The sequence below is a fragment of the Oncorhynchus kisutch genome, linkage group LG6, assembly GCF_002021735.2.
Source record: "Oncorhynchus kisutch isolate 150728-3 linkage group LG6, Okis_V2, whole genome shotgun sequence".
Classification (NCBI taxonomy): domain Eukaryota; kingdom Metazoa; phylum Chordata; class Actinopteri; order Salmoniformes; family Salmonidae; genus Oncorhynchus; species Oncorhynchus kisutch.
This window is the reverse complement of record NC_034179.2, coordinates 66,733,199-66,749,974: the sequence shown is the minus strand read 5'-3', so window position 1 is coordinate 66,749,974 and position 16,776 is coordinate 66,733,199. Positions and strand designations below refer to the sequence as shown.

The window sequence follows — 16,776 nt, the reverse complement described above, 5'->3', positions numbered from 1 at the left end:
ACATTGCCAAAGCAAGTGAAATAGATTATTAACAAAACTGAAATAAATAATACAAATGAACAGTAAACATTACACTCACAAAAGTTCAAAAGGAATAGAGGCATTTCAAATGTCATATTAATGTCATAATAATAATGTGCTATATACAGTGCTGTAACTATGTGCAAATAATTACAGTACAAAAGGGAAAATAAATAAACATCACTCTCCCCTCTTCCCTCCACTCTCCCTCTTCATTATTCTACCAATGATCCACCCAATGTTCTTCACTGCTGTTTCCTCTGATTGAGTTGGATACTGTATTTCTAAACTGTGTGTCTGAATCCTAAAACATACAGAACATTCTCAACTGTTATTATGAAATCACAAGGTTTTGAGTGTTAATATGCTCAACTGCCACCTGGTGTCCTATCACCATACTACTGCAAACCAAGACAGTACAAAAACCTTTTAAACCATTGTCCCCATCTGATCAGCTTCCCTGCAATGATAGGGTAAGACCACAGGGTGGCAGTGTTTACTTTAAGACTCCCTTTACAACTTCAACCATCTCGTTTGCGCAGACTACAGCCTCTGGTACGAGAGATGGAAAAAAACACCCAACATACTCAACCTGGTTCTTCTCCTGACATCAGTCATTTCGGTGGCGTCGTGGTACAACAAGCCCCACTAGCAACCAGTGGACTGTAGTCTGTAAGTCTGTAAAACGCTCCCCAGGACTTGGAGAAAGACCCAGAGTTCCTAGCTGTGCTAGACTGACCCGGTGGACCCACAGCCAATGTGCCACATGGGAGAGCAGCACGGAGGTGCCATGGAGGTTTCCTAGCGCCAGAGAGCAGCGCGGCCTAATCGCTTTAGAGGTCTGCCACCAGCAGGACAGCACGAGTGAAGTTACTGCCATGGCAGAGTGCCAGCCCTGTGTGTGATGGCAGAGAGCCCAGCAGTGCCCAGTGATGTCATGTACAATGCTGGTTGGATGCTCTCTGCTGGGTAATGTGAGTACTACATCCGGTGACGTGCTATTTGATAGTCTCTATTGCTAGTGGGGCTTGTTGTACTAAGGAGATATTTGACCCAAATGCCTAGTCTGGCATCTGTGGTAGATTACAAAGAGAGACTATTACAGTTTATTTTAGAGAGGTCACATTGCCTTTTGGGGGGGGGGGCAATGTGATAGAATCCTTGCAATGTGTCTTCTGTCATTGTGTGTATGTGCAGTTCTAATCTCTGTCCACAAGGAGGTACTGTTGCAAAAACCGCTTCAACTCAATAAACTATTTATACCCACTGGTTGATTATTGGCAGACAACGCCCAACAACACATGCCTAACCAACAACATATCGAAATCAAAACACTACAGACACTCACACAGGCAAAATGACAAGAATAACATATATCTAGTGTTAAACACAGTGCATATTGTATTGACATGCCTTTACAGTGCGATGTGATAGTGCCAGTTTCTCTAGTAGATTGACAGGTAGATTATACTGCACTTAGAATCAGTTTGACAGGAAAGAATCTTCTATTTGGCTCGTTGGCACGGCTTTCCTTTATCTGCGAGACAGTTGTGATTGATGCCGGGACGTATTTGCTTATCTATGTCGCTACAGTTCTGTATGGGGTGCCTGCTTTGAATGAACATTTCATTGCGTGGGCACTTGACTATATTTTCACATAGAGTTGATAATCCAGTCTCAGCAAACAGTCATGTCAAATTGGCATCAACGAACGGTAACATTACTGTTGATTACAAGGGATATTTAATCAGATCTTCTCTCACAAGTGAATGACATTGTCTCTACGGTTTATTTTCTCCCCCAGCTCTCTTGTTATCCACCAAGTAAACCAAACTAGTATCATCAACTAGTACCCAGTCGTAGAGGTAAAGTTCACTCCCATTTTCCCCACCCAGGTACAGACCAGAGCAGAATTGTTCCGTGCTTTCTGTGATCAAACAAGGCTCCATTTGTAGGGCCACGTGCTGCTGTCTGTCTAAGGCCCCTGTCACCTTGAAGTTCAAATCAAATCAAATTGTATTTGTCACAAGCGCCGAATACAACAGGTGTAGACCTTACCGTGAAATACCCTTAACCAACAATGCAGTTCAAGAAAGAGATTTCAGAAAATATTTACTAAATAAACTAAAGTCAAAAATAAAATAAAGTAACTATATACAGGGGGTGCTGGTACTGAGTCAACGTGTGGGGGTACAGGTTAGTTGAGGTAATTTGTACATGTAGGTAGGGGTAAAGTGACTATGCATAGTTTATCATTCTCCTCCTCTCTGCCCCTCTCTGTCACATACTAACACACACATGACCCCTTTGGCCCTTTCTCCTTCTCCAAACATCTATTGGTTTGAAGAACTGAAACACTCATTTGTGGTCAGAGGTCAGAAGGAACAGTATGTATAGAGCCATGTGAACCCTTGTGCAGTGCTGGTAAAAGACAGCGTTGTTGGGTGTTGGATGGTGTGTCCCTTTCAATTGTGTTTGTTTTCCAGGCATCTGCCAATAAAACACTGCCGAGGCACACGCCCAGCCTATCCTAGAAAGGGGGGGAAGAGAGACAGAGAGATGAGATCAGACAAAGAGAGGGAGGGAGGGAGGGAGCATGACCACTTCTGCCCAGAACATGCAAACTGATATGAAGCTGAGATATGCATGAGATCTAAGGATGGCATTGTTGGGAGTTTTACATGATGTGCCCCATGGCAGAGATTGATAGGACAGGGGCACTGCTCAGGCCTATTTCCTCCCTCTTCAATCTGATTTTTCAATAATGCTCATAGCGCTGTGTCAAATAAATGTATTATTGTAGAGTTCAGATAGTCAAAACAGGATATTATGATATAGGATAATGGGTTCACATTTGTGTTGGTTCAAGTTGTAGCCTACATGATGTAGATAGTCAGAGAAACTGCCCACTGTCACCCTTATGCTTCAGGGAATGTCACTGGCGAAACATGTATATGAAACAACAAACACGTTCACCCAAAAGACACGCCTCGATTGTGTTGTTTGTCCACATCGCCCTTCTAGAGACACGTAATCACACGATCACAGGTTTATGGGCCTCAGCAAACAGATGGTTGACTACTTGGAGCTGGACACAAGGAGCCATGCTCTCTAGGCTTGCGGGGAGAGACGAGCTGGCTTATATAGGCCTCTTTGGTTTTAATGGCAGCCATTTTGGGTCATAAGGATGTTTTCAACTGACATGTGATCTGCCAGTTTCAAGCCTTCTCACTAGCTGTCTTGGAGATGGTTTTATTGTGTAGCCGACGTTTGTGTTTGCTTAGGTTTCACTTTTTTGGGATATTGGAGAGGGTTGTACGAGACTTCTGCTGTCTTACCCTTCGAATAAAAATACAAAGTATATATTTCTTTGCCCCGTCATTGTATGTGTCTGAACGTGTGTGTTGTATATTCAGGTGAGCGATATTGATACAAATCGAAGCCATGAAGATCCACTTCCATAAAGCATCCGAGGGCTAAGCCTTTTGGTTACATTTTGGTCCTACTTCTGAGGGAGTATTGAAAACTATAACGCCAGGCATGATGAAAATGGACATGGACACAACATGATATCTAATGGCGTGCAGATCTCCGGTATAAACCCTAAACAACGGTCGTCCTCTCTAACCTCTCAAGGCTTTGCATAGTTGGTATTACCAAGCCTTCTGTCTGACTGGACCAGCAGACACGGTGAACGTGTTTGGCAGAGTGATTTGGCAGAACATGTGATGGGTCGAGCGGATATACTGAGCGTCTATCTACGCTCTTCTCGTCTCACTGTCACCCTGGTTGTGTTTGCCCAAGTCCCAGTGGGCGGAGTCTATAGTGTTCAACTCAGCTGAGTGTGTATTTGTGTGACAGGAGGAGGGACAAAGGTTGTACCTGTAGCTCTACACCTGACTATCAGCGAGAGAGAGAGAGAGAGAATAGACTGAACAGGGGAGGACGAAGAAGACGAAGGGAAGGACAGCAGTAAAAGGATAAGAGTGGAAGAGGATTCTGGAATGGATATTGGAGTGGGAATGATCTGATATTTGAATCAATGAATTTGGCTTTGCTAGCAGGGTTTCTCCCATAAACTATTAAGCTTTGGGAGGAAGGTCGCCTCCAGATCTCTACATATACACAGGTGAGGTTATTGCAGACACACACACACACACACACACACACACAGTATTGTACAATCACCTTGTGGGGACACACAATTCAGTCCCATTCAAATTCTTATTTTCCCTAGCCCCTAACCCTAACGCTAAACCTAACGTTAACCTTAACCTTAAACATGGCCCTAGCTCCTAAACCTAAAACTAACCCAGGCTCCTAACCCTAACCCTAACACTAAAACTAACCCAGGCTCCTAACCCTAACCCTAACACTAATTCTAACTTTAACCCTAAACCCATAAACAACATCTTTTGTTTGTTTACTATTCTTGTGAACACACACACACACACACCCTAAGCTGTACCTTGACAGTACACAATTAACAACATGTTGCCAGATGTACAGCAAGATTGCAATAACAAAATATGGATGATCAAATTTGAAGAGCTTGTTGTATCTTTCTCCGCAACGTCAAATGTTGTGCTTGCTGCACCCTTCACACAACATACCTAATTCAGACGGACACCTCTTAAACTGACTGAAAGTGGACTTCAGACACGATAAGCTTCCTTGGGCCCCTCCAGTTAGCAATGAGGACCTTTGAACACTGAGCCTGTTGACCATACACACACTGAGTAAACACTAAGCTGTTAGCACACACTGCACCTAACTGATTGCACTGTGCCTTGGGGACCGTATACCAATGTGTCTACATTTGTATGGATTCAATACAACGCTCCCGCAAACTACGTCAGCTGTAAAATACCAACATGACACCGTCATTTGCGTAACTCGCCTTGACATCTTACTCTTCGCTAATAAGTAATAAGTATAATCTTAGTCACGGCATCAATTTTAACACATACCAAAACACGTATAGTATATCCTTAGAGGGCTTGACCACTGCCCTAATGGCCAGCATATTGGCCACTGTTGTGACAAAGCCTGCTTAATGCAATAGTTTGACAGATGCACGAGAAGTGAGGTTGTAATTTTAAGGGACTTTCCCCTCATGCTTGACCATGCTCCACATTTCGTAAATATTTGAATTCCCAGATAAGAGTCTAACGTTTGCATGGGAATGGAGCTATAGGCTTTATTGCAGACAGAGTTATCACCAAAGGTGACTTTCCTATCAGTGGCGTTAACCCCAGTCTGCACACACAGGTGGATGTTTACCATAGCGTAGACTTTCCACATGACTGGAAGGATTTCTACAGAGTGTACGGTGATACGGTCTCACTAGAAATCTGGGCTCTAAGCGCAGGTTTACTTCCTGTAATGGAGTGAAATTGTGATTATGATTGTTTGATCGATTTTCTGGATAAGGAATATTGGCCTGATCATTGTTACCTTGAAGGGATTGCCTCTGGCCTAGCCTTTGGCCATTCCAAATAGTCACGCAACACAGCCACAGCCATAAAATTAATGAATCTCTGTGACGCACTTAGGCGTAGTGGGTGCGGAGTCAGGCGCAGGAGGCAGAAGGTACAGGTACTGGCTGTACCAACGACCGGCCCAAAACCAGCACCTAACCAGTCCGGAGAAAAAACAAAACTGAAACGCACTACCACACACAAACACAGGAAAAATATGCCCGCACAAAGAGCAGACGGGCCTTACCGGCTTAAATAGCCCAACTAAAAACCTAAACAAGAAACAGGTGTAACCAATAAGACAAAACCAATAGAAAAGGGAAAAGGGATCGGTGGCAGCTAGTAGACCGGTGACGACGACCACCGAGCGCCGCCCGAACAGGAAGAGGAGCCACCTGCGGTGGGAGTCGTGACATTCTCTAAAATGGAGATTTCATGTTTCCTTATGGAAGTCCTCATGACATCATTTAATCCAACTCAGTACTTGGAGCTTTTACTGGAAGGAACCTTGTCTGCTGAGCTGGACTGGCTGTACCAACGACTAGTCCAGGACATGGTCCCGCTACCCGACGGAGGTTCTGCTCTGAGGAGGGGGTGATGTGGGAAATCTAGGTTACTGATGGCTAAAGGACAAGAGGTGGATGGAATGACGGAAAGACAGACAGGGTGGATGACCTGAGAATGAGCTATGTTGAATGTCGCTGACTGACTGGCATTCCAATGGGCAATATAATGGGCAATAGAACTAATAAGGAAAAGCGCTTGAAGGGTCATAAAATGGGTTGCACTTTGACTCTAAGATAACCACCCACACATAGGGCAGTACTACAAAGTCCGGTGACTGACATATGTGTTAGTAAACCCAGATAAGCAATTTATCCTTACAAATATGTCAGCTTGAATAACAATTGACCAGTAAAACTATCAACTGTAAACAAGAAATGATCTCCCCTAAAGCCAGATATTTAAGACGAGACATATCTTAGACGGACTATTATGCTGAGGCAGATAAAAAGATGCCCAGACTAGTTTTGCCTCTGAACCCTGGCAGGAAACCAGTCAAAGGAACTCAAACATTAACATGTTGGCCAGGTGTATCCGCTGTTTTGTCATGAGAGAAGAAAATCTGTCTTGGCTTCCGCTTGTTCATCTACACACGCAAACCCAACCCTCAGCTATCAGGCCAAAAGTCACTAGATTCAGTGGTGTAAAGTGCTTAAGTATATACAGTATATATATATATTTTAGGGGGGTATCTGTACTTTTCTTTACTATTTATATTTTTTGACAACTTTTACTTTTACTCCACTACATTCCTAAAGAAAATAATGTACCTTTTACTCCACTACATTCCTAAAGAAAATAATGTACCTTTTACTCCACTACATTCCTAAAGAAAATAATGTACCTTTTACTCCATACATTTTCTATGACACCCAAAAGTACTCGTTACATTTTGAATGCTTCGCCGGACAGGAAAACGGACAAATTCATGCACTTATCAAGAGAACATCCCTGGTCATCCCTACTGCCTCTGATCTGGCGGACTCACTAAACACAAATGCTTCGTTTGTAAATGATGTCTGAGTGTTGGACTGTGCCCCTGGTTATCCGTAAATGATGTCTGAGTGTTGGACTGTGCCCCTGGTTATCCGTCAATTTAAAAACCAAGAAAACGGTGTCGTCTGGTTTGCTTAATATAAGACATTTTAAATGATTTATAATTTTACTTTTAATACTTAAGTACATTTAAAACCAAATACTTTTAGACTTTTACTCAAGTCGAATTTTACTGGGTGACTTTCCCTTTTTCTTGAGTATAAAAAAAAAAAAGAAGGAATCTTTACGATTACTCAAGTATGAAAATTGGGTACTTTTTCCACCACTGATCAGCTCCCAAACAGATCACCAAAATTACATTAGCATATTCTATGGAAATTTCCACAGCGTTGCTAAGCGACCGGCGGGTAACAGCCTACTCCCTTCTTCTGGGCGGGAGAGTGGCACCAAGCAGAGGCTTTATCTGTGTGCAGCGAGGGCAGAGCAGTATGTGTTCGTGTATGTTTGTGTTAGCGTGTGTGTGTGTGTGTGCGCGCGCACGTGTCTATTTTTACGTTTACTACATGTTTGCTATATGTGTGTCCCTCCATTTGCATGTGTGTGTTCGGCCTTCGCCTTTGTCTGCACTTCACATAGTTAGTCTGGTCTTCATGTTCTAGATGTCCATTTGTGTTGATACAGTATGTGTGTTGGTAAATCAGTACATGTTTGCTAAACTGGGAAGGTTTACTTGTGTAAAAACCCACAGGACAGACAATACAACCTGCTCTGCCTGTATTACACAATGAGCCGCCAAACTCTCCCACGACTTCTACAGTCCGAGCAAGAGCAGTTAACCTGCACTGACACACTACAGAACACATGATTTCTGGAAGTCCCTTTGGTGTTTGTTTGCAGAACGGTTTACCTGGAGTTTTAAAAGATTTTCACTCTCTAACACCAGGGTACTTTTCAGTCTAGTCCTAACAGGGACACTTCTATTGACATGAAACACTAAACTGAAACTTCCTGTTGAAAGAATTATTCTAATGACTGGTTGAATTTGAACCAAGGCCAGGGGAATTTCAGCTGGAAACAGAAGTATATTAATGATCAGAAATGACTGCATCAGAATGGAACTAACCCCAATCTCAGGTTTGCATCAGCAGTAGTCGATGTAATAGCAGTAGTAGTCAAATCTATTGTGATAGTGGTGGCAACAATGGTAGAGGGATTGATAATGGCAGTAGTAGTGGCAGAAGTAGTGACAATGGTAGAGGGATTGATAATGGCAGTAGTAGTGGCAGAAGTAGTGACAATGGTAGAGGGATTGATAATGGCAGAAGTAGTGACAATGGTAGAGGGACTGATAATGGCAGTAGTAGTGGCAGAAGTATAGACAATGGTAGAGGGATTGATAATGGCAGTAGTAGTGGCAGAAGTAGTGACAATGGTAGAGGGATTGATAATGGCAGTAGTAGTGGCAGAAGTAGTGACAATGGTAGAGGAATTGATAATGGCAGAAGTAGTGACAATGGTAGAGGGACTGATAATGGCAGTAGTAGTGGCAGAAGTATAGACAATGGTAGAGGGATTGATAATGGCAGTAGTAGTGGCAGAAGTAGTGACAATGGTAGAGGGATTGATAATGGCAGTAGTAGTAGTAGAAGTAGTGACAATGGTAGAGGGATTGATAATGGCAGTAGTAGTGGCAGAAGTAGTGACAATGGTAGAGGGGTTGATAATGGCAGTAGTAGTAGCAGAAGTAGTGACAATGGTAGAGGGACTGATAATGGCAGTAGTAGCAGAAGTAGTGACAATGGTAGAGGGATTGATAATCGCAGTAGTAGTGACAGAAGTAGTAACAATGGTAGAGGGATTGATAATGGCAGTAGTAGTAGCAGAAGTAGTGACAATGGTAGAGGGGTTGATAATGGCAGTAGTAGTAGCAGAAGTAGTGACAATGTTAGCACGGCACTTGCTATTCAAAGAGGAGCACCTCAGTACCAGAGATTGGGCAACCCGTGAGTGTTACCCCATCGTAGAAAGGGTTTAGCTGAAATATGAGGCGCTGTATTAGCAGCCAGCACGTTTAGCTTGGCCAACACACAATAGGAGTAACCCAATCACCAGCGGTGCCCTGTCATCACTCCACCATATGGTGCCTATTGAGTTCCCCTGAAATATTCAGGAGAGCTCAGTCTCTTCCCCCTGACACAGATCTATCTGACACAGATCGATCTGAGCTGGGCAGTGTTGGGAGTCAGGTTACTGTGGTTAGGGCTTATGGTAAGAGGTGTGGCAGGAGTTTGAATGGGGAATGGGAAGGGAGTAGTGAGGGGATATACGTAACCCTCCCTCCCTCATTCTTCTTTCTGAGAGGTCATGACTCATGTCTGATCCATCTTCATTGTAAACGTTGGAGCTATAAAGCTACAGTTAACTAACTTATTACTAAACTTCTCTCGCTCTTTCTCTCCCTACACCAACCCAAGGCCCCTCCATTCTTACATCCCGCTCTCCCTCCTCTCTCTGTGTGTGGTCATGGCTGACCCATCGCCTGGCTGGTGGAAGCTCACCTTCCTACGTAAGAAGAAGTCGGAGCCCAAGGTACTGTACGAGATCCCAGCGGAGTACGGCAGCAATACCACACCCCACGGCGGAGCCCCCGGGCCAGTAGAGGGCGCCACAGAGGACAGCCAGTTGAACGCCCGTCTGGAGAGGATAGTGGATAAGACCACCACCAAGGGACGCCATGTCAAAGTGTCCCACTCAGGACGTTTTAAAGAGAAGAAGAAGGTCAGGGCCACGTTAGCAGAAACCCCCGATCTGTTCCCTGGTCACGAGCCTAGCAACGAGAACCTCTGAACTGGGAAACAAAGTTCACACACACACATGCATACTCACCAAAAATTCATGGCTTTCTCTATTAAACTAATTAATGCACACTCAAACACAGAAGACGTTCTCTGCCTCTCCCTCATTGGTCACACCATTTCACACGGTGCCCTCTATCACACTCAGTAACACTCAGAGATGGAGGGCAGTGCATCCCATTGGGACATGTCGTCTGTGTCAATCCAGCCAGAGATCTTTCTTCTTTATTCCCTATAAATGTGGGACTGACTGGGAGTCTTTGTATGCATCTTGGTATCACACTCTCTGTCTCTTCCATCTATAATCAGTGGAAGAATGGGACACCTGATTCTCCCCTGTCTGTCTGCTTTATAACTAGGCCATGTTTACATGAACAGACAACCTTTAATGAGGTGCTATTAGTCATCTTCGGTTTTAAATATTCAACAGATCACAGGAACAGAGAGGAGTTTCAGGGCATGCATATTACATTGTACAGTCATTGTACGGTACAGAATGTGTACTTTACTGGTGTTGTTAAGTTTGTCATCTGTACAAAGCAAATAGGTAACGTATGAAACAGACGTTTGCATAACAGCTTTATGACCTAGAGGACATGGTTACCGACTGTTGGAGGTTGACTGGTTTCCATAGCGGCAGACTGTGTCACGTGTCATTCACAAACATGTCACCTCAAAAATCAATTGTTCTAAAATCAATTGTTCTCAAACTAACCTGAGTTTTAAAACCTGAGTATATATATGTATATATATATATATATATATATATATACTTGTTTTTTAAAACTTTTTTATTTTTAAATACCAATAGACTTCTCTATCCCTTTAAAATGTAATCTCAAACTAGACAAACATTTCTGTTTTTCTTTGAATTGCACTTTCTAATGTAAAAGTCAAGGACTGCTTCATAGATAGACTGCAAGGTTTCAACACAAGTTCTCTGCATTTCTCCAGTGTTGCTTTAGTATTTGCAAGACACTGAAGCCAACACAAAACCAGAAATGGAAGAGGAAGCGAGACACCCCAAATGCTATTTTTTTCTGGTTCAATGAAAGTCAATGAAGTACTGTATAAGTAGACCAGACCTAGCTGCTATTGCATTGGTGGCTATGGGAAATACACCCAGTTAAGTAGACCGGAACTGACTATTTATTTTCGATGGTAGAAGGCCTGAGTGAACTCTCTTCATTTATCCACCATCTTTGCTAAAACTACACATGAGATCCCTCCTCTACAAAGACTGAAAAAGTATATTTCATTTCATTTTCACCTTCTACACTTAATGACAAAAATCCCTTTCATTGAAAGGGTGCTGTACATTTTGAATAATTTTGTAAAATAAATGCAGACTTGTTTTATAAATAAAATATACATATGATTTTATTGAAATGCTTAAGGATCTCTCTTGTGTTACTGTGACCTCATTCCATTACCTCTTATAGGATGATAATGATAATGCAAAACAGTGCCACAAAAACAACAACACAGAGTTACACATAAACAAACGTACAGTCAGTAACACAATAGAAAAGAAAAATCTATGTACAGTCTGTGCAAATGTAGAAGAGTAGGGAGGTAAGGCAATAAATAGGCCCTAGAGGCAAAAATAATTACAGTTTAGCATTAATACTGGAGTGATATATGTGCAGATGATGATGTGCAATTAGAGGTACTGGGGTGCAAAAGAGCAAGAGTGTAAGTAATAATATGGGGATGAGGTAGTCCGGTGTGCTATTTACAGATTGGCTGTGTACAGGTACAGTGATCAGTAAGCCGCTCAGACAGCTGAAGCTTAAAGTTAGAGAGGGAGATATAAGACTCCAGCTTCAGAGATTTTTGCAATTCGTTCCAGTCATTGGCAGCAGAAAACTGGAAGGAAAGGCAGTCAAAGTAAGTTGGCTTTGGGGGTGACCAGTGCAATGTACCTGCTGGAGTGCGTGCTATGGGTGGGTGTTGCTATGGTGACCAGTGAGCTGAGATACGGCTGGGCTTTACCTAGCAAAGACTTACAGATGACCTGGAGCCAATGGGTTTGGCGACGGTTTTGTAGTGAGGTCCAGCCAACGAGAGCATACAGGTTGCAGTGGTGGGTAGTATATGGGGCTTTGGTGATAAAACAGTTAATGATGCCCTCTAGTGGGAACAAGCCCAATGTTTATCTCAAAGTTGGCACATTCGATCTAGACAGAAGGGTTGGGGTCAATTCCATTTTAATTCCAGTCAATTCAGAAAGTAAACCAAAATCAAATTCTACATTTCCCTTATTGAAAAGCATTGAAGAGATTTAGAATTGGAATTTCAGGGTACTTGCTGAATTGACTGGAATTGAAATGGAATTGACCCCAACCCTGCTAGGCAGGGTCTATTATGGCAGAGGATCCCAAACTGTTAATTCCCATGAACCCTTCATGCACATGAAACAATACACAATTAACAACTTATACTATGTATCAGTTATACAATATTAATACATGCCATTTTGATGCTAATACTGTCCTTTGGACCTGCATATCCAGGTTCATTGGGTGTGTAGGTAGTCCTACTATGATTAAAATTGTATTTGTAAATTATATTAGGGATTATAAAGAATGGAATATCCTGTACATTAAAATATAATATCATACATTTAATACACTTGTACAATAAAATATCCTATGGCTATGATCCAACATTTTACAAAGTCTGCTATGGCAATCGACTACCACCAGAGGGCAGTGATAAGGCAGGGAACTCAGAGCCATACCCAAAACTCCTTTGACAGAGAAAGATAGAGAGAGAAATAAAGAGAGAAAAAGAAACAAAGGAAGAAAGAAAGAAAAATAGAAACAGACAGAGATAAGGGGAGAAGTTCATTCGAGGAGCAACAAGGGATGATACAATCGAATGAATGACACTGAAGAGGCACATTGACAAAAAGGAAAATGAATGTGTGCCTGTGTGAAAGAAGCTAGGATAGAGTAGCAGAGGTAAATAAGGTCTGATGACATGGAGTCTGAGCTTGCTAAACATATCAAGAATCTCGTGGACCAGTTTCATGGGCTTAGTAGCCTCAAATGCAGAGAACTTGCTTACGAATTGGCACATCGAATCAACAGTCAAGAAATAGAAGGGTAAGTTATATTGGACCGAGTACAGTATACTGAACAAAAATATAAACACAATATTCAACAATTTCAAAGATTTAAACTGAGTTACAGTTCATATAAGGAATTCAGTCATTTGAAATAAACACATTAGGCCCTAATCTATGGATTTCACATGACTGGGAACACAGATATGTATCTGTTGGACACAAATACCTTTTAAAAAAAGTAGGGGAGTGGATCAGAAAACCAGTCAGTATCTGATGTGACCATTTGCCTCATGCAGTGCGACACATCTCCTTCGAATAGAGTTGACCAGGCTGTTGATTGTGGCCTGTGGAATGCTGTCCCACTCCTCTTTAATGGCTGTGTGAAGTAGATGGATATTGGCGGGAACTGGAACACGCTGTCGTACACCTTGATCTAGAGCATCCCAAACCTGCTCAATGGGTGACAAGTCTGGTGAGTATGCAGGTCATAGATAAACTGCGACATTTTCAGGTTCCAGGAATGGTGTACATATCCTTGTAACATGGGACCGTGCATTATAATGCTGAAACATGAGGTGATGGCGGCGGATGAATGGCACGATAATGGGCCTCAGGATTTCGTCACGGTATCTCCGTGTATACAAATTTCCATAGAGACAAATGCAATTGAGTTCATTGTTCGTAGCTTATGCCTGCCCATACCATACCCTCAGTCCCACCATGGGGAAAACTGTTTACAACGTTGACATCAGCAAACCGCTAGCCCACACAACGCGATACACGTGTTCTGCGGTTGTGAGGCCGGTTGGACCGTTCTGCCAAAATCTTTAAAACAACATTGGCACGCCAATGGGTTTCTTATGGTAGAGAAAGACATTTACATTCAGTTCTCTGGCAACATCTCTGGTGGACATTCCTGCAGTCAGCATGGCAATTGCCAAACTCCCTCCAAATTGAGACATCTGTGGCATTGTGTTGTGTGACAAAACTGCACATTTTAGAGTGGCCTTTTACTGTCCCCAGCACAAGGTGCACATGTGTAATGATCATGCTGCTTAATCAGCTTCATGATGTGCCACACCTGTCAGGTGGATGGATTATCTTGGCAAATGAGAAATGCTCACTAACAGGGATGTAAACAAATTTGTGAACAACATGTTAAAGAAATAAGCTTTTTGCACATTTCGGGGATCTTTTAATTCAGCTCATGAAACAGCGGACCTACACTTTGCATGTTGTGTTTATATTTTTGTTCAGTATATATCTGAATGTAGGCATAGGAACACTCTCTTATCAAAATGCAAATTAATTACAGACCCCTACATGCTTTGTAAGTAGGAAAACCTGCAAAATCGGCAGTGTATCAAATACTTGTTCTCCCCACTGTATGTTGTTCTAAACATCAAGCTGGAGAGATTCCACATTAAATGAGCCAGGACTACAGTTTACTGTAAGCACACTCTTCCCGTGGACTTTTTACATCCAAGTACTGAGCGAACTACCTGTCATTTTATCTTCAGTTGAGGCGGAGAAAAATGCTGTCAGTTGACAGATATGTAAGACACAGGTTAAACAACTGAACTCTACAGACATGTGTTTTTGGCTTTGTGTTTCTTTAGTAACTATGCAGGAGCTATTCATCAGTGATCGGGCCTTTAGGCGATACCAACACTTGTGAAGCATACCAAATGGATGTGTTGTCACGTTTATGTATAAAGTACTTGACGTGCAGTGTGTGTGTATAAGTTGGACGTTTAAGGGTTTTAAGGTCAGGATGTAGAAAATACATGCTGTAGGTCAAGTAGTTATCTGTAAGGCCAAGTAACCAAGGTCAGGTCACAGGTGAGTGGATGGGTTGACCCCTGTTTATCCGCATGTCGGACACCTTAATCATAAGCTCCAAGAAAACAAAATGTAACTGCTATGGAAAATGTAAGCCTATCATAAATGTAGCATTTTTACAGGAACAGAACAACTACTGGTCATACATCACAGCTTACTCACGCTTGTTTACTCACGCTAGCTTACTCACGCTTGTTTACTCACGCTAGCTTACTCATGCTAGCCAACTCAGTCAATATATTCCAGTACACTGGCTCAGGCCAAGAGACACACCATTGTAGGCCTACATAAGGTCCATACACCCTCCTCAGCTCTGTACAACTGTCCCACTGGGCACAGACGTCAATTCAACATCTATTCCACGTCGTGCCTTTCTTGTGAAGCTGGAAATGTATGTAGTTATTTGCCAGAGGACCTCACGTCTTTAAACCAGGTGTCATTGTCTGGCTACAGGAATTCCACGTTGGTGGAAACAACGTTTATTCAACCAGTGTGTGCCCAGTGGGGTCTTAAAGACAGACTTCAACCGTTAGCAATATCAGATTTCTCTCACAACAAAATATTACTGTCAATACGTTTATCCAGTGGTGGAAAAAGTACCAAACTGTCGAACTTGAGTAAAAGTAAAGATACCTGAATAGAAAATTACTCAAGTAAAGGTAGTCACCCAGTAAAAGTCTAAAAGTATTTGGTTTAAAATATACTTAAATATCAAAAGTAAAAGTATAAATCATTTTTAATTTCTTATATTAAGCAAACCAGATGGCAACATTTTCTTGTTTTTTTATTTATTTACGGAAAGCCACGGGCACACCAACATTCAGACATAATTTACAAACGAAGCATGCATGTTTAGTGAGCCTCCAGATCAGAGGCATTAGGGATGACCAGGGAGGTTCTCTTAAGAAGTATTTGTGAATTTCACAATTTTTTTGTCCTGCTGAGCATTCAACATGTAATGAGTACTTTTGGGTATCAAGGAAAATGTATGGAGTAAATAGTACAATATTTTCTTTAGGAATGTAGTAAAGTAAAAGTAAAAGTAGTCAAAAGATTAATAGTAAAGTAAAGCACAGATACTCCAAAAACGACTTAAGTAGTATTTTTACTAAAGTACTTTAGACCACTGCGTTTATCATATAATACATGTACACAACTTCTGAGATCACCTATTCTGAAATGTTTATCTCAGATGGGACTTTTATCTCACCTGTATTATTAGATTGGCTACTGTACTCATGCGTGTGTATTTCAGTGAATGTGCTATAAGTGTTTCCGAATAATGGATATACGGCTTTGAGTTGTACTCACTGGGTCAGTGGTGTAAAGTGCTTAAATAAAAGTACTTTAAAGTACTACTCATGTCGTTTTTGGGGGTATCTGTACTTTACTTTACTATTTATATTTTTGACAACTTTTACTTTTACTCCACTACATTCCTAATGAAAATAATAACTTAATAATAACTCACTTGCAAATAACTTTTTACTCCTCATATTTTGCCTGACACCCAAAAGTACTCGTTACATTTTGAATGCTTAGCAGGACAGGAAAATGGTCCAATTCGCACACTTACCAAGAGAAGATCCCTGGTCATCCCTACTGCCTCTGATCTGGTGGACTCACTAAACACAAATGCTTTGTTTGTAAATGATGTCCGAGTGTTGGAGTGTTCCCCTGGCTATCTGTAAAAAAAAGAAATAAAAAAGAATCTATAAATTGTGCCGTCTGGTTTGCTTAATATAAGGAATGTGAAATGATAATACTTTTACTTTTGTTAAGTATATTTAAATCCAAATATTTCTAGACTTTTGCTCAAGTAGTATTTTGCTGGGTGACTTTCCCTTTTACTTGAGTCATTTTCTATTAAGGTACTTCTACTTAATCATGACAATTAGGTACTTTTTCCACCACTGATCTGTGTGTATTTAAATGTATATACATA

At 41.7% G+C, this 16,776-nt stretch overlaps 1 protein-coding gene across 1 annotated transcript; it reads left to right on the top strand.

The window, feature by feature from the left end:
- Nucleotides 1-3,913: 3,913 nt before the first annotated feature.
- LOC109893236 (proline-rich protein 15-like protein A) lies at nt 3,914-11,309 on the top strand. The gene is made up of 2 exons (XM_020486359.2): nt 3,914-4,150; nt 9,536-11,309. The coding sequence occupies exon 2, from the start codon at nt 9,585-9,587 to the stop codon at nt 9,906-9,908; it is 324 nt and encodes a 107-aa protein (XP_020341948.1). The 5' UTR covers nt 3,914-4,150; nt 9,536-9,584; the 3' UTR covers nt 9,909-11,309.
- The last annotated feature ends 5,467 nt before the right edge of the window (nt 11,310-16,776 follow it).